Source organism: Vipera berus, assembly GCF_964194415.1.
Source record: "Vipera berus genome assembly, chromosome: 2".
Lineage (NCBI taxonomy): Eukaryota > Metazoa > Chordata > Lepidosauria > Squamata > Viperidae > Vipera > Vipera berus.
In genome coordinates, this window is record NC_138203.1 from 99,889,428 (window position 1) to 99,908,118 (window position 18,691).

At 44.3% G+C, this 18,691-nt stretch overlaps 1 protein-coding gene across 2 annotated transcripts in view; it reads right to left on the reverse strand.

Moving 5' to 3' along the window:
* Positions 1-2,295, reverse strand: part of IGFBPL1 (insulin like growth factor binding protein like 1) — a 46,767-nt gene extending 44,472 nt beyond the window's left edge. For both annotated transcript variants that reach the window (XM_081321768.1, XM_081321767.1), the window contains exon 1: positions 1,790-2,295. In XM_081321768.1, the coding sequence (XP_081177894.1) occupies positions 1,790-2,231 (442 nt within the window). In that variant the 5' untranslated portion in view covers positions 2,232-2,295. The remainder of the gene's footprint in view (positions 1-1,789) is intronic.
* Positions 2,296-18,691: the final 16,396 nt, after the last annotated feature.

The window sequence follows — 18,691 nt, forward strand, 5'->3', positions numbered from 1 at the left end:
GCCATGTAAGTCTGAAACTAATATTGTTAGAACAGTATCTTGCAAGTCTAAATGTTCTGCCCACTATCTCACTTTAACCTTCCTGTGAATTAGAGAGGAGATTGCCTGAGATGTTTTCTCAAATTAGTTTCCTGGCCTGGGTTCAAATCCCACTTCTCTGACCTTGGTAGCAGTTCTTCCATCTGTCTCCATGCTCACTACACATGATGAGTCTCCCTTCTTCCTTTCCCGCCTTTTTAATTTTGTGACAAACGTGCGGGTTAAGCAGAATCAGTTGGCTGAGGGCCATCTACTGATCTTTAGAGGTGGAAGGGGATGTGGACCTAGATCTTCTTAATCCAAGCCCAACATGCCACATAAAATCCCAGACTGGTTAATTTGTGTGAATGGAACACTCTTTCCGTAATACCCAATGTGGCTGTGTTTATGGAAAGTTATTCAGAAAAGTTTGCGCCTAGATGTTGTAGCGGCATAAGAAGGTGACTTCTGAGCTAGTGTAAAGTAGTGTCTGGGGAATGTGGCTGAACCTGTTTTGGGAGCATAACCCATGCTTTTTGAACCCAGAACATGACTTAATTTAACTAAATTATGAGTAGTGTATGAAACCAAGGAGCCCAGGATTTCAAGTGTGCCTACATTCGGGTTGTTGGGAGTGCCGACAGCCAGATGAGTTTCATGTTCATGGAACATTTAATAGTCCAAATTCTAAATTCCCCAACTTGAACTGATATTTGCTTCCCTAAGCAGACTGGATGCTACCCCTTTGAACAGATCATATATTTAGGCTGGGGAAAGCTACAAGGAACAGAAGGCAATATATGAACTAGATGGAAGTAAGAACAGTTGTCAGGATAGACCAGGGGTAGGCAACCTCGGCTCTTTTATGACTCACGGACTTCAACACCCAGAATTCCTGAGCCAGCCAAGCTGGCTCAGGAATTCTGGGAGTTGAAGTCCGTGAGTCATAAAAGAGCTGAGGTTGCCTACCCCTGGGATAGACAGTTCCTGAGAACAACGACCTGCATTCAAAATTCCCTTGGTTTCTTTTCCCCATTTAGTTCATTTGTTGTTTTTGTACACTTGTTGCTTTAGCTGAATGAAACGGTGTTAATTATGTCTGTGCTTATCTATACACACACACACACACTCAAGAGTTACACTAACAGCTGCAAGCTACTGCAAAGTGCCGAAAGTCTTAATAGGTACAATAATATATAAAGTCTTAAAAAGAGTGCCCAAGATTGTGGTTGTTGCAAAAAATCTCTGCACATGTTCAAGCGCGTTTTTTGCCTTGATTGCTTGGTCTCTCTCTCTCTCTCTCTCTCTCCCCCCCCCTGTGTGTGTGTGTGTGTGTGTGTGTGTGTGTGTGTGTGTGAGAGAGAGAGAGAGAGAGAGAGAGAGAGAGAGAGAGAGAGAGAGAAGGGTTATATAAAGAACAAGTCATTGTTCCTATTTAGATTGACGTGTATTTCTCTCTGATTAAAACACCAAAAGTTCAAGACTAGATGACCTCCAAGGTCCCTTCCAACTTTATATTATTTATTATTATTATTATTATTATTATTAATTATTATTATTATTATTATTATTATTATTATTATTATTATTATTATTATTATTATTATTATTATTATTATTATTATTATTATTATTATTATTATTATTAATTATTATTATATTTCGAAAGTTTGGGCCAGTCGGGAACGAGAGAAAGAAAGTCAGGGTGTCAACGCGCGGGCCGCTCCCCGCGGCAGCACTCTCGGCTTCCCCCTCGCGCCGCGCGGCTCACCAAGTTTGCACTCGCCGTCGTGGGCCTTCCGGACGCGCTGGCGGCCGTCGAGGAGCGCGCGCCAGCTGCGCAGGTGCAGAGCGCAAACGCTCCCGTAGGACCGGCCGTCGGAGCCGCAGACGGCGCCGTCCTCCTTGCAGACGCAGCGGCCGGTTCCTTCTTCGGCGTCGGGCGCTGCTCCTCCTGCCTGACGCTGGCTGACGCACACCAGCCCCGGGCCGCAGCGAGCGCCCCGCGTCCCGCCACAGCGTTCCCCCTCCGCGCTGAGGCAACGCTCGCAGCAGCCGCACTCGTCCCGCGCGGTCAGCTCCGGCACGGCGCATTGCGCAAGAGCGCAGAGCTCCGGCTTGCACGGAGCGCACGCCGAACCGGTCGCGCCCCTCGACGCTAGAGCCCAGCAGAGAGCCAGCGATAGCCACGGAGCCCAGCCCGCGGCGGTCATGCTGCGAGATCCGAGGGGAGCAGGGAAAGCGGCTGCGACGGCTGGCGCTGAAGCAACCGTCTGAGCTGAGGGGACCGCGGCGGAAGAGCGACAAGAAAGCCGCCTAGACGACCACGCCCCCGGCCCCCCAGGCGCCCGGGCGAACCCACGTGGAGGAGCTGGTCTAGCGCCGAACTTCTTGTGGCGCTAGGCCAGGGGTAGGCAACCTCGGCTCTTTTATGACTCATGGACTTCAACTCCCAGAATTCCTGAGTCAGCTATGCTGGCTCAGGAATTCTGGGAGTTGAAGTCCATGAGTCATAAAAGAGCCGAGGTTGCCTACCCCTGCGCTAGGCGGAACGGAGATCCGGGGCTCTTGGGGGTGAATGGCTTAGACGGGAAACTGAAGAGGGGAGAAGGGGTGCAGCTCGCGGGATGCCGTGGGGCGAAAGAACTCGAGGATTCGAGAGCGTCTGAATCCTCTTCCTTTTCAAACGGGTGCATTGAAGTGGAAGTACGCAGCTAACTTCAGAAGACGGGTCCTTTTTTTTCCTTTTAATTCCATTTATATCCCGCCCTTCTCCGAAGACTCAGGGCGGCTTACAAGCTTAGCAGTAGCCTTCATTCTATGTATATGCCTGCTTATTAGGGCTTTCACACACACCCCCAGCAGCATTATTACAAAGTCAGCTTAATTGCCCCCAACAATCTGGGTCCTCATTTTACCTATTTTTATTTTTTTTTATTTTAATTCCATTTATATCCCGCCCTTTTCCGAAGACTCAGGGCGGCTTACAAGCTTAGCAGTAGCCTTCATTCTATGTATGTGCCTACTTATTAGGGCTTTCACACCCCCCCCCCCCAAGCGGCATTATTACCAAGTCAGCTTAATTGCCCCCAACAATCTGGGTCCTCATTTTACCTACCTCGGAAGGATGGAAGGCTGAGTCAACCTTGAGCCTGGTGGGATGCGAACCTGCACTAATTGCAGGCAGCTGGTGTTACTGAAGGAGGCATTAGCCCACTGCTCCACCAAGGCTCTTTTTTGGGGGTTTTGAAAGAACAGAGAGAGTCCTCGACTTACGACCACAAAATTTATGTTGCTCAGCGAGACGTTTATGTGGGTTTGCCCGGTTTTACGACTTTTCCAGCCACAGTCGTTAAGTGAATCATTGGAGTTGTTCAAGTTAGTAACCTGGTTGTTAAATGAATCTGGCTTCCCCATTGACTTTGCTTGTCAGCAGGTCACAAAAGGGGGATCACAAAACCCCGGGGTAGTGCAACCAACATAAATAAGAGCCGGTTGCTAAGCATCTGAATTTTAATCGTGGGGAGGATGCAACAGTTGGAAGTGTGTAAAACAGTCATAAGTCACTTTTTTTTCAATGCTGTTGCAACTTCAAACAGTCACTAAATGAACTGTTGTAAGTCGAAAACTACCTGTATGCTGAGCAAAAGGAGCCCTTTGTTTGGCCGGGTTGCCAACTCTGGTTGCCTCGGTTAGAAAAAAAAGAAAAAAGCCACTCGGGGCAGCCCCAGAAATGTTTGTTGCAGCCAACAAATGCTTTCTGCTCATTTGTATATACGTAGGTGTGTTTTCATGTGTCCCGTTGACTGAGAAAAGGTGAAACTGACACATTTTCCACCAAAAATTGCAAAGCTGACAAGCTCCGAGTGCAATTTAGAGGGACTGAGTCGCCTGCTCCAGTTTACAAAGTACAGTATTAAGCATCAGACCTGGTTGGTTTGTTAGTTTGCTTCTTTGTGAACTGAGCCTCATGGTAAGAAAAAAAAATGGCCAAGAGTAAAAACAAAAAACAAACCTGACTCAGAGGACAAAAAATAAAATTTGGGATCAGTGTTGCCTAGCGAAGATAACTACCTTGACTTGCAGAAGAAAGTAGAAACAGCATCCGAATAATTAGCTTCAAGTAATTAGCTTAGTTATTGAGCATAACCTGGTCTTGGTTTATTCAGGTCAATTTGGAGTTAGTGTTCAGGATTAAAATATGCTCTCTTTCGTTTTAACTATGTGCCAAATTCTCACGTAAACCATCAGACGGTTTTTGCCTTAGTCCTAAAAGGTGAGAACTTCACCCTTCTGTGCTACTCAGGTCATTCATTCCCTCCCTGTTTGCGTTTAATCCCTGCTCTGTGCAATGGATTGCTTACAAAGAAAGCTTCCAGAGCTGCATTGTGATGAGCATAATGGCTAGCAGATTCCCACACTGGTTAATGCTGGGCTGGGTTCAAAGTTTTCAGCCTAATGCTTTTAATATGGAGGAGGCTGTTACATTCAGCCATTACTTTCTGCCCGATGTTTCTTTAGTTACGTTGTGGGCAGTTGATCAAGGGCTTTGACCACTATTGAAATAACAAAGCCTAAAATCAATCTAAAGCAGCAATATTGACTTCAGGAACAGAAGGACCTACTGTTTGCCAGTTTTGAAGCCAATGGTTGTATTCCTCCAAAGGGGAACAGGAAATATAAAGCCATTAGGTTCAAAATCTAAAATGATCCAACTGTATTGCCTAGTGACAAGATCAGGAATTAGAGCCAGATCAGATGAGGTTTTTATGACAAATCTGGTAAGAAAAATAAGGCAGACATTATTACCAGAAGTGCTGTAGAGAATTGAGGAACAGCTTTAATGGGCTAACTTAAAAAGAGACCTATACACATGGCATAAAATGCAATATTTATACACTGATCTATTATTTATTTTTATTTATTTATTTAATTAGATTTCTATACCGCCCTATTCCCGAAGGACTCAGTTCGAAAGCACGTAAAAATGCAAGTAGAAAAATAGGGACCACTACGGTGGGAAGGTAACAGCGTTCCGTGCGTCTTTGGTATCTAGTCATGCCGGCCACATGACCACGGAGACGTCCTCGAACAAGCGCTGGCTTTTCGGCTTTGAAACTGAGATGAGCACCAGCCCCTAGAGTCAGAAACGACTAGCACGCATGTGCAGGGGAACCTTTACCTTTTTATTATGAGAATAGATCATAATTTTTTAAATTTGGACCTGGGCAAGGCCCTGAGGGAAAAAAATGAAATTTATAGCCCTTTAGTGTTTTCAAAAATTAGCTGCAAGGGGAAAAAAATAAAATAAAAATGACTTAAATAATGAGTCCCGAACCCCTGGGCTGCGGCCTGTTTCAAACAGGGCCACGTGCACAATGGTGCACCAAGTTGGGGACCCCTGTCTCAAGCCACCTACCAATCTTAAATAATCTACTAGAATAAGAGGGGAAGGGAACGTTTCTCCCAGTCTCCCCTTGCATTCTGTCAAACCATCAATTTTTACTCCAGACAGGAAAGGAAGGAAGAACTCCAGGAAGTCCTTGACCTATGACCACAATTGAGCTCAACATTTCCATTGCTAAACAAGACAGTTATTATGTGAGGTTTGCCCTCTTTGACTACCTTTCTTGCCACAGTTGTTAAGTGAATCACTGCAGTTGATAAATTAGTAACACGGTTGTTAAGTGAATCCGGCTTTCCCAATGAGTTTTGTTTGTCAGAAGGTAGTAAAAGGTGATCACATGACCCCATGGCACTGTGACCGTCTTAAGTACAAGTCAATTGCCAAGCATCTGAATTTTGATCCCGTCACTATGGAGGTGCTGCAATGATTCTAAGTGGGAAAAATGGTCCTAAGTCACCTTTTTCAGTGCTATAGTCACCAAACAAATGGCTGTAATAGTTGATGGCTATCTGTATAAGCAGGGACGCGGTGGCTCAGTGGGTTAGGACACTCAGCTTGTCGATCAGAAGGTCGGCAGTTTGGCGGGTCGAATCCCGAGTGCCGCGTAGCAGAGTGAGCGCCTGTTACTCGTCCCAGCTTCTGCCAACCTAGCAGTTCGAAAGCGCGTAAAAATGCAAGTAGAAAAATAGGGACCACTACACTGGGAAGGTAACAGCGTTCTGTGCGCCTTTGGCGTCTAGTCATGCCGGCCACATGACCACAGAGACGTCCTTGGACAAGCGCTGGCTCTTCGGCTTTGAAACAGAGATGAGCACCGGCCCCTCGAGTTGGAAACGACTAGCACGTATGTGCGAGGGAACCTTTATCTTTACCTTTACCTTTATCTGTATAAGCAGATCAGCTAAGCAGGGCAAGTTGGCAGGGAACCTATCTTCACCTTCCCTTAGGTGAAGTACTGTAACTCGCTGTAGGAGAAGTTGGAAGAAAGGAGGTTGAAGCATAATCCCAAACTTCCTTGGCAGATTGGGCTTTTTGATAAGAGAAGTGGAGTGGCACCAGGAGAGAATTTGGAAAGGGCAAGCCTCAAGAATTGTGGGCATGCCTGGCATTCTTTCAGCGTACTTTTCCTCTGCTCCCCCATATTCCCAAACCCCTATTTGATAAAGCATCTTTACCTTTTGAATAAATACAATCATTACTGATTAGCAACTATTAGTGAAGATTGGGGTTGCCTATCTTTTTATTAAATGGACCCCAGAAGATGGTAGAGGACAGGAAGGCCTGGAGGAACATTGCCCATGGGGTCGCCGATGGGTCGGACACGACTTCTTCGCAGCTAACAACAGCAAACAACATCTTTTTATTGTCCTTGTTGCTATCCCCTTAATGGCAGCTTGGCACAGGAAAGCACTAAACAGATTAAGTCTTCTTATCTTCTTTATTTTGTTTAGTGAAGCTTTATTGGGGTCAACTTGCTGCTAAAAAGAGAAGGGCAGAGCTAACTGCAACCTTGGGATTTATTTTTTTTAACAATTACAACTTACTTGACTAGGGAAAGAAAAAAGAAGAAAATGTAAGCAGGATGTAAACAGCTACCTTAGTGTGTTTAGAAAAACGATCTGCAATCTGATGCTTCCCAGATGATGCTTTCTATCATCTCAAAACTTAATGGTCAGCAACAGCAGCTTATACTGGAGGTATTCAACCCTGATTTCCATCAACTGAAGACAAAAAACTTCTTGCTGTCCAGAATAACGGAGGCGTGCCATCAGTACTCTTTTGAAACTGCAATGTTTAAAGAGAATGCCATTTGCGCTGAATTATACACTGATGCCTAGCTTTGCTACTTAATGGCAAGAAGCATGCATAGCCTCTCTCGGTCAATAATGATGATGGTTTTTCCTTCCAATTAACATAGAGGTAGCACCTCTGATTTTTCCTGTTCTCACTTGCCATCAATCACCTAACTACCGCTCCATAATGTCCCTTGGAATCTGTATTGTTAAGATGACCATTACGTCTTCAGTTAACTTTTCACTGTATTTACTGAGACTACAGTCTAGGCACGTTATCAGGGACTGAGCTCCAGTAAAGTATAATGGGGTCCCATTTGACTAAAACTTTCAATGTTTTTGCTGATTTTTTTTAACTGTTGGAAGAAATGGGATACAACACAGCTCTACAAAACAAATACAAAATGCATCAGAAATAAATTCAGGAGAAGTCAGACGAAAACACTACGGAACATGGCATAGGGCAGGGCTTTTCAACCTTTTCACCCATTGTACCACTTTTAGGATATGGCAACATCCGCATACCACCAGTCGCCTAGCAAGGTATCAAAAACTTGATGACCAAAAAAAAAAAAGAAAAAAGTGATGAAGTACAGGTAGTCCTCGACTTACAACAGTTTGCTTAGTGACTGAAAAAAGCGCCCCCCCAAGCCACAGCTGAGCAAGACACCTGCCTTCTGGACTCAGAAGGGCCAGGACCAGTGCCAAGTTCCAGCTGGAGCCTGGCGCTGATCCTGGTGCTTCCGCTGAGCCCTGACAGCCCTGAAGCTCCAGCCGTCTCTCGCTCAGGCTTGTGCAGTGCTGCCACTGGTTCAGCTCATTCCCCTCCCCCGCTACCACTTTTCTAGGATGGTCACGTACTACCTCCCAGGTGCCAATTTATTTATTTATTTTATTTATTTTAATTCCATTTATATCCCGCCCTTCTCCGAAGACTCAGGGCGACTTACAAGCTTAGCAGTACCAATGTATTAGCCAATGTACCACAGGTGGTACCTGTACCACTGGTTGAAAAGCCCTGGCATAGGGTTTCCTGCCTAAGCAGGGGTTTGGACTAGAAGACCTCCAAGGTCCCTTCCAACTCTGTTATTCTATTCTATTCTATTCTATTCTATTCTATTCTATTCTATTCTATTCTATTCTATTCTATTCTATTCTATTCTATTCTACTCTACTCTACTCTACTCTACTCCTACTCCTACTCCTACTCCTACTCTACTCTTACTGTACTCCTACTCTACTCTACTCTACTCTACTCTACTCTATTCTATTCTATTCAATTCTATTATTAGGGTATAGTATCAATTTTGGGTACTAGTTCCTTCACTAGGTTTTTCTATTTATAATTTGTTGGGATGCTTACTTATGCCTGAAGGGAAAGTCTAAAAAAAGCCCTGGAAGAAAGCTACAGCAGTTGCTTCCATATTATTGCCAAGAAAACTATATAAATGTGTGGTTTTGCTCACCTCAAAAGAGATTTTACTTTGTATTTATTTTGTGAAAGAGTAGATTAAACTGGAACACCATTTTTGATCCAATGGGTATTTGTGATGAACAGATGTCTTGCAGCCTGGAAGTCACTGACTACAGATAAATCCTTTTTTACTTACAGTACAATTATTCATTTAGTGACATTCCGTTACAATGGCAGTGAAAAAAATCACCCGAACCTATGGCTGTTGCAGCATCCCCATGGTCACATGAGCAAAATTTGGCAAACGGCATGTATTTATGATGCTTGCAGTGTCCCAGGGACATGTGGTCATCATTAATGACCTCTCCAGCCGGCTTCTGACAAGCAAAATCAATGGGGGAAACCGGATTTAGTTAATAACCAAAATTCACTTAATAACTGCAGTGATTCACTTAACAACTATGGCAAAAAAAAAGATCATAAAATCTGGCGTGACTCACTTATCAACCACTTGCTTAGCAATGGAAATTCTGATCGCAATTGCGGTCATAAGTCAAGGACCTGTACATCACACAAAGAAAGTAGCATTTAATGAATGGGAGGCCCTATTTTGTGCTTACAATTGAGGTAGTTGTTACTGTGCATTTGGAACTCTGTTCTTCACTGACTGCATTAATTGCGCTGAATGCCAGGGCTTAGGGTATTGTGTAGTTCTGAAAAGTATCTTGCCCTCACTTGACCTTGTGACCACATAAGAACAAGAGGTCACAGCAAAATGAATGACCGATACTTTATATTGGCTTGGCTAAGAATTGACTGCCATCTAGTGGGAAATAGTCATATGACATTTAGAGCTTTCCCCCTTATTTCTGGATTTGAACTGTATTCAATGTTTTTACAGAGGAAATAAAAAGAGTTGAGCTCTGTAATATATTTGTTTATTGTTTTCTTCCATAGGTAGGATCTATTGGCTAAACACTTTATATATGTGTGTGTGTGTATAGCACTGATTCTTAGTGATCACATTGATTTTCTCCAAGACAAGCTGTCCCCAATCTGGTCCTTCAGGGCTTCCAGGGATGAAATCATTGCTGCTGTAAAGTTCATTTATGTTATTTATTTGTTAATTTTTTTTTGCTGCCCATCTCGCTGAAGGCGATTCTTATCTTATCCAACTTGCTGCTGATCATCCTCTTCGTTCCTTTCGCTTGTTGCAGCATTATAGACTTCTCAAAAAAGCTTCATCTAATGTTATCCCAAGGGACGCGGTGGCTCAGTGGGTTAGGATGCTGAACTTGTCGGGTCGAATCCCGAGTGCCGCGTAGCAGAGTGAGCGCCTGTTACTCGTCCCAGCTTCTGCCAACCTAGCAGTTCGAAAGCACGTAAAAATGCAAGTAGAAAAATAGGGACCACTACGGTGGGAAGGTAACAGCGTTCCGTGCGCCTTTGGCGTCTAGTCATGCCGGCCACATGACCACGGAGACGTCCTCGGACAAGCGCTGGCTCTTCGGCTTTGAAACGGAGATGAGCACCGGCCCCTAGAGTTGGAAACGACTAGCACGCATGTGTGGGGGAACCTTTACCTTTACCTTTTAATGTTATCCCAAAGGTGCTTTTTCACGAGGCACGAGTTTTTCTTTGAAGATGTTTCAATTCTCATCCAAGAAGCAAAACATCTTCAAAGAAAAAGAAGAAAGTCCAATTGCCTCATGAAAAAGCGCCTTTGGGATAACTGTGACCTGGATAACTGAGAATCTCCAAAGACACTTCACTTAATTGATAATTTAAGCCAGGCGATTTCTGCCTCAAGTGAGAACTCTGGATGGATTTGCATTTGATTCATTTGTTTGTTTTCGTTGCTATCCACTCTGTTCTCAGGAGTCTTCTCCAGTGCTAAAGTTCAAGAGCCCCAAGTATGCTTCCTACCTGGTTCAACTTTCTCTTCCACAGAGTTTCTCCCCTTCTGCCCTTTAGCCTGTACATTAGGTCATCCACCAGTTTCAGGTCCGGTATCATCAATACACCCAGCTCTTTTAGCCCTGGCCAAGTTATGCAGCTGGAGTCCTCCTGACCCAGTGCTTGGAGGCTGTGCAGTTCTGGATGGAGAGGAATAGAGTCAGACTCAAGCCTGATGAGACCAAGTGGCTGTTAAATCTACTTGGCGCCCCACCCCCTGTGTCTGGAGTTAGTCCATGGTGGACTGTAAGTGAGGTTAAATTTCCCCGTTTAAGCCTTATGTGCAATTTGGAGATCTTCCTGGACTCTCTGCTCCTGCTTGTAGACCAGGTAGATTACAGGGGTGTCAAACTCAATTTCATTGAGGGCCGCATCAGCATTGCGGTTGCCCTCAAGGGGTCGGGGTGTGTGGCCTGGGTGGGCATGGCCTACTGGCTGGGCGTGGCTAGAGTGCGTATGGCCTACTGGGTGGGCGTGGCCAGCTCTACATCGTTCGCATCAAGGGTGCCTATGGGGGCCTGGGCAGGAGTGGGACAGATCTGAGGGTCTCTGGCAGAAGGAGGGTCTCCGGGCCAGGGCCAAGGCAGTGGGGGCCGTTCCCTCACTGTTTCCAGGATGGCTTCACGGGCCACATGAAACCACTTCGCGGGCCAGATCCGGCCCCCGGGCCTTGTGTTTGACATGTCTGAGGTAGAAGAAGCTGTAGCTGAGAGGGTACATCTAGTGTGCCTCTTGAGTTCCTTGCTGGACCTGGAGGCACCTTGGACAGTCACCTCACAATTGGATTACTGTAATATACCGCACATGAGGTGACCCTTGAAGACTGTCTGGAAAGTGTTGCTGGGCCAGTACATGGAGGTGTGGGCACTGCAATATTGTATGAGCCTGCTGCTTTGCCACTTGGTTTTCTGGTGTAGTTGAAAACGAGGGTTGCCACCACCAAAACCATTTACGACACAAAGTGCATTTTTTTCTCTAGGGTTCTTTCCCACCCAGGTCCTGTCAGTTAAAGAATGTCATCTTGTGGAACTGAGGAGGTACAGCTCCCCTTGCACTTCCTGCCCTCTGGAAGGATCTCCCGCTAAGCTACTGTGTGGCTCCCACTCTTTATAAAGTCATTCAGGAAACTATTGAAGTTTGTGGACATGTTTTGTGTTATTTTAATCTGATCTCCCCTTCATGGATTACTGCCTTGTCGTGGCGAAGGGGCTTGCATAATTCAATGAAGCTATGAGCTATGCCGTGCAGGGCCACCCAAGACGGAAAGGTCATAGCTGAGAGTTCTGACAAAACGTGATCCACTGGAGAAGGAAATGGCAACCCACTCCAGTATCTTTGCCATGAAAACCCTATGGACAGTACCAAAAGGCAAAACGATATGACGCTGGAAGATGAGCCCCTCAGGTCGGAAGGCGTCCAATATGCTACTGGGGAAGAGCAGAGGGCTAGTACTAGTAGCGCCAGAAAGAATGAAGCGACTGGGCCAAAGCCGAAAGGACGCTCAGCTGTGGATGTGTCTGGTGGTGAAAGGAAAGTCCGATGCTGTAAAGATTTTTTCTCCATAGGAACCTGGAATGTAAGATCCATGAATCAAGGAAAGCTGGACGTGGTCAAACAAGAGATGACAAGATTGAACATCGACATCTTAGGTATCAGCGAACTAAAATGGACAGGAATGGGTGAATTTAATTCAGATGACCATCAGGTATACTACTGCGGGCAAGAATCCCTCAGAAGAAATGGAGTAGCTTTCATAGTCAATAAAAGAGTAGGAAAATCAATACTGGGATACAATCCTCAAAATGACAGAATGATCTCAGTTCGAATCCAAGGGAAACCATTCAATATCACAGTAGTCCAAGTCTATGCCCCAACCACCAGTGCTGAAGAGGATGAAATTGACCGGTTCTATGAAGCCCTACAGCACCTTATAGAACTAACACCCAAAAATGATGTCCTTATCATCATGGGGGATTGGAATGCTAAAGTAGGAAGCCAAAAGATAACTGGAATAACAGGCAAGTTTGGCCTTGGAGTACAAAATGAAGCAGGGCACAGGCTGATAGAATTTTGTCAAGAGAATACGATGGTCATAGCAAACACTCTTTTCCAACAACCCAAGAGACGGCTCTACACATGGACATCACCAGACGGTCAACACAGAAATCAGATTGACTATATGCTCTGCAGCCAAAGATGGAGAAGCTCTATACAGTCGGTAAAAACAAGACCAGGAGCTGACTGTGGCTCAGACCATGAGCTTCTCCTTGCAAAGTTTAGGCTTAAACTGAAGAAAGTAGGGAAAAGCACTAGGCCAGTCAGGTATGAATTAAATCATATCCCTGTTGAATATACAGTAGAGGTGACAAATAGATTTAAGGAATTAGATCTGATAGACAGAGTGCCTGAAGAACTATGGACAGAGGTTCGCGACATTGTACAACAGGTAGCAACCAAAACCATCCCAAAGAAAAAGAAATGCAAGAAAGCAAAATGGCTGTCTGAGGAAGCTTTGCAAATAGCTGAGGAAAGGAGGAAAGCGAAAGGCAAGGGAGAAAAACATAGATATGCCCAATTGAATGCAGAATTCCAGAGAATAGCTAGAAGAGATAAGAATGCCTTCTTAAATGAACAGTGCAAAGAAATAGAAGAAAACAATAGAATAGCGAGGACCAGAGATCTTTTCAAGAAAATTGGAGAGATGAAGGGAACATTCCATGCAAAAATGGGCATGATAAAGGACCAAAATGGCAGGGACCTAACAGAGGCAGAAGAGATTAAGAAGAGGTGGCAAAATTACACATAAGAACTATACAAGAATGAGCTTAACGTCCCAGATAATCACAATGAGGTGGTCACTGACCTTGAGCCAGACATCCTAGAATGTGAAGTGAAGTGGGCCTTAGAAAAGCTGAGCAACAACAAAGCTAGTGGAGGTGACAGTATTCCAGCTGAGCTATTCAAAATCTTAAAAGACAGTGCAGTAAAAGTGCTACACTCAATTTGCCAGCAAATTTGGAAAACTCAACAGTGGCCACAGGATTGGAAAAGATCAGTTTACATTCCAATTCCAAAGAAAGGCAGTGCCAAAGAATGTTCAAACTATCGCACCATTACACTCATTTCTCATGCTAGTAAAGTCATGCTTAAAATCCTACAAGCTAGACTTCAGCAGTATGTGGATCGAGAACTACCAGAAGTACAGGCAGGATTTCGAAGAGGCAGAGGAACTAGAGATCAAATTGCCAACATACGCTGGATCATGGAGAAAGCTAGGGAGTTCCAGAAAAACATCTACTTCTGCTTCATTGACTATGCTAAAGCCTTTGATTGTGTGGATCATAACAAACTGTGGCAAGTTCTTAAAGAGTTGGGAGTACCAGACCATCTTATTTGTCTCTTGAGAAACCTATATGCGGGTCAAGAAGCAACAGTGAGAACTGGACACGGAACCACTGATTGGTTCAAAATTGGGAAAGGAGTCCGGCAAGGCTGTATACTGTCGCCCTGCCTATTTAACTTATATGCAGAGCACATCATGAGAAAGGCAGGGCTAGATGAATCAAAAGTTGGAATTAAGATTGCTGGAAGAAATATCAACAACCTAAGATACGCAGATGATACCACTCTAATGGCAGAAAGTGAAGAAGAACTAAAGAGCCTCTTGTTGCGGGTGAAGAAGGAGAGTGCAAAACTTGGGTTGAAACTAAACATTAAGAAAACCAAGATCATGGCATCTGGCCCTCTCAATTCCTGGCAAATAGATGGGGAAGAAATGGAGGTAGTGACAGATTTTGTTTTCCTGGGCTCCAAGATCACTGCAGATGGGGACTGTAGCCAAGAAATTAAAAGACGCTTGCTCCTGGGAAGGAAAGCCATGGCAAATCTAGACAGCACACTAAAAAGCAGAGACATCACCCTGTCAACAAAAGTGCGTATAGTCAAGGCTATGGTCTTCCCAGTTGCAATGTATGGCAGTGAAAGTTGGACCATAAGAAAGGCTGAGCGCCAAAGAATTGAGGCCTTTGAACTATGGTGCTGGAGAAGATTCCTGCGAGTCCCTTTGGACTGCAAGGCGATCAAACCGGTCAGTCCTAGAGGAGATCAACCCTGACTGCTCTTTAGAAGGCCAGATCCTGAAGCTAAAACTCAAATACTTTGGCCACCTAATGAGAAGGAAGGACTCACTGGAGAAGAGCCTAATGCTGGGAAAGATCGAGGGCAATAGAAGAAGGGGACAACAGAGAATGAGGTGGCTGGATGGAGTCACTGAAGCAGTAGGCGTGAGCTTAAATGGACTCCAGAAGATGGTAGAAGACAGGAAGGCCTGGAGGAATGTTGTCCATAGGGTCGCGATGAGTCGGACACGACTTCGCAGCTAACAACAACAAAAAATATGATCTGTTTTATTTTGGCATTTTGCTCTTCTGGTCAGTTATATTTTATATACAGGTAGTTCTCGACTTACAACAGTTCACTTAGTGGCTGTTTAAAGTTACAATGGCACTGGAAAAAGTGACTTCTAGCCATCTTTCACAGTTTAGGACCTTGCAGCATTCCCGTGATCATGTGATCAAAATTCAGATGTTTGTTTATTTTATTTATTTATTTTATTTTATTAGATTTATATACCGCCCTTTCCCGAAGGACTCAGGGCGGTTTACAGGGTATTTAAAAACCAAACCAATACAAAATACAAAAGTTAAAAAACAATTAAAAAGATTAAATTATCCCTAAAAATAAAAACCTCAGTTAAAAATTCTCAGCCTGGGCCGGAAAGCTCAAAGAGCCAGGTCTTCAGGTCCCGGCGGAATGAGCGAAGGTCAGGGGCAGTCCTAAGCTCCACGGGCAGCTGGTTCCAGAGGGCAGGCGCACCCACAGAGAAGGCCCTCCCCCTGGGTGTTATCCGCCGGCAATCTTTTACCGGCGGCACCCTGAGAAGACCCTCCCTGTGGGAGCGCACTGGACGAAGGGAACTTGATCCTGGCAGCAGGCGTTCCCTGAAATATCCCGGACCCAAGCCATTTGGCAACTGGTTCATCTTTATGACTGTTGCTGCACCCCGGGGTCACGTGATCCCCTTTTGCGACCTTCTGACAAGCGAAGTCAATGGGGAAGCCAGATTCACTTAACAACCAGGTTATTAACTTAGCTGCAGTGATTCACTTAACAACTGTGGCAGGAATGGTCATAAAAAGGGGCAAAACTCACTTAAAATGTCTCACTTAAGAACAGAAATTTTGGGCTCCATTGTGGTCGTAAGCCAAGGACTACATATATATTAAAATAATACAAACCATGCACGGTCACCAACTTCAGGTTTAGGAATTGAGTAGCCTATTAAATAATCAAACAAACAGACCCACACATCCCTGTGAAATGCCAAGCCTGACCGCAGTTTCCTTGTAACTGAGCCACTGATCATCTTTAATCAGTTAGTTCATCAACCTTTTTCATGTGAAACAGAATGGTTGATGTCATAAATCATCCACTTTCACTCTTGATTCCACAAATCAGTACTTCCTGATTCATCAACTTTAGATTTTTTTGGCTTAGTGCAGGGGTAGGCAACCGTGACTCTTTTATGACTTGTGGACTTCAACTCCCATTATTCCTGAGCCAGCACTCGTGGACTTCAACTCCCATTATTCCTGAGCCAGCATGACTGGCTCAGGAATTCTGGGAGTTGAAGTCCACGAGTCATAAAAGAGCCAAGGTTGCCTACCCCTGGCCTAGTGGCAGACAGTACTCATGTCAATGCCGTCCTCACCATAATTAACCTACAGTGAACAGTGAACTTTCATAGAAGAAACTCCTTCAATAGTTGAAAATTCAATCACACTGCATCGCTTAAACAAGTTGATACGCCGGCTGGTTTTCATTTCACAAAAATAGCAACATAATTTTTTTCTCATAGCAACTTCCTACCAATGTAAGTGAAACAGTAGAGACTAAAGAACACATGATACTTGTAGTGCATTGGCACTGCCATCTGTTGGCAACTTAGAAGCTGAAGGCATCATTTTCATACTGTACAACCCTGGTGTATTTGTATGTTTGTGTATATATGACAGCTAGACTACTGCTGTATTAGTTAAGATGCTGGATGAACAGCAGAAAAGCTTAGGTTCATGGAAGCCAGTTACTCTCTCGGTCCTAAAATGGGATTTTTTTTTAAAAAAAACCCCACCAGTCTATTAACCTGTGCTGTTCCTGTGTGGTAAATCGTGATCCATAACCTTCAGTGGAAAGGTATTCATCCTCTAATTGATTCACGTTGATAACAATATTTGCATGTGTGTGAAATAAATAATGCTGCTACAGTATGGGAAGCAAAATAAAATACATCTGCAAAGTAAATTTGATACTGACGGCTCAAAATCATCCAAAGAGTTCAGCATACAGGATGACCAAAGACCTCAATATTCATCTCCTCCATTGGTGTGCCTCCGGTACCTAGGACAATGAAAACTGCAGGATTCTTGGAACTCATCTAGAATTCTCTTGACACAAAATGAGGGTGAGAGAAGAGTAAATGTAAAAATGAGTGACCGGAATGAAAGAGTTGCACTGAGGTGGTTCGGTCATATAGAACAGGCATCCCTGACCCTTGGGTTGTGGCCCGTTACCAGGCTGTGCCAGCAGCACGTGTGCGTATGCGGCCCCACTTGCGTGAGCGGCATGTTCTAGCACGTACAGCCTCAGTTACACAAGAGGTGTGTGCTGGCGTGCACAGCGCCACACAAAAAAGTGAGTGGGGCTGCACGCACCAGCATGCCTCTTGCGTGAGTGGGGCTGTGCATCAGTTGCTGGCACAGCCCAGTTCCAAATGGGCCGCAGCCCGGTAGTGGGCTGCAGCCCAGGGGTTGGGGACCCCTGATATAGAGACAATGAAGGAGGGCTGAATTGCAAAACAAGTATAGGAAGAAGAAGGTTGAGAAAAAAGAGAGGGACTGAAAAGCTGTGGTTGGATGGAACTTTGCAGTTTGGCAATGTATGAAGAAGTATAAAGTAAAAGGTAAAGTTTCCCCCGCACATGCGTGCTAGTCGTTTCCGACTCTAGGGGCCGGTGCTCATCTCCGTTTCAAAGCCGAAGAGCCAGCGCTTGTCCGAGGACGTCTCCGTGGTCATGTGGCTGGCATGACTAGACACCAAAGGCGCGCGGAACGCTGTTACCTTCCCACTGGAGTGGTCCCTATTTTTCTACTTGCATTTTTACGTGCTTTCGAAGTATACAGTTGTGGAAACAATGATAATTTGCAAAGATTGAAAAATAAGAGCAGATATAGCATTTCCCTACTTTTATTATCTCACGCCTAATTTGGCTTACAATTCATTATACCTTCTATGTGCTTTGCATAATGCTCCATATGCTGAAAAGGAACAACATAATGATTTTGTATGGATGGATGGATGGATGGACTTTGTTTTCCCTACCAAATACCTAATGGCTGATGGGTCTCCTCCATTCACTAGTCAAAGGCTTTTAACTGCTTTTTTTATGTCTGTATCTGCATTTCCTCCCTCAGTTTTCCCTCCTGATCTTTCTTTCCCAACTTTCTGTCTATCCCACTCTCTTTTCTTCCACAAATCCCTAGCATTATTCACCACTTCATTTTGAATTTAATAGTGAAGATGGTAATGATTGATGAATAAAGTAATTAACTGGAAGAGAACTGATTAAAGGTTGCTGTAGGATGTGGGTAAGAATTGCAAAATTAATTGTGAATGGCACCTTGATTTGCCCTTGGCTTGGTTTTGGATTAGTGTTCCATTTAATTTTCAAAATGACATTTTAATGCAGAAGTTGCTATTTTTATGTGCATGTGTGTTATAAAAAGGCTTGCTATCAGGCACTGTTTTTTCCAGTGCACTTTTTCACACCTGCTCATTAATTGCAAATTAGTTTTAATTTAAAATGGAAAAAAGATGATCCAGGAGTGGGGTACAAATTAATTGAAAGATTTATTTTATTTGGTGTAAACCAAATGAGAAATTAATTTGTTAGCCTAGCTATCAATGAAGTTAAATAAACCATAATAATTATTTCTAACATGCACATCTTGATATAAAAGCGTGCAAAACCTTAATGCTGTTACCCAT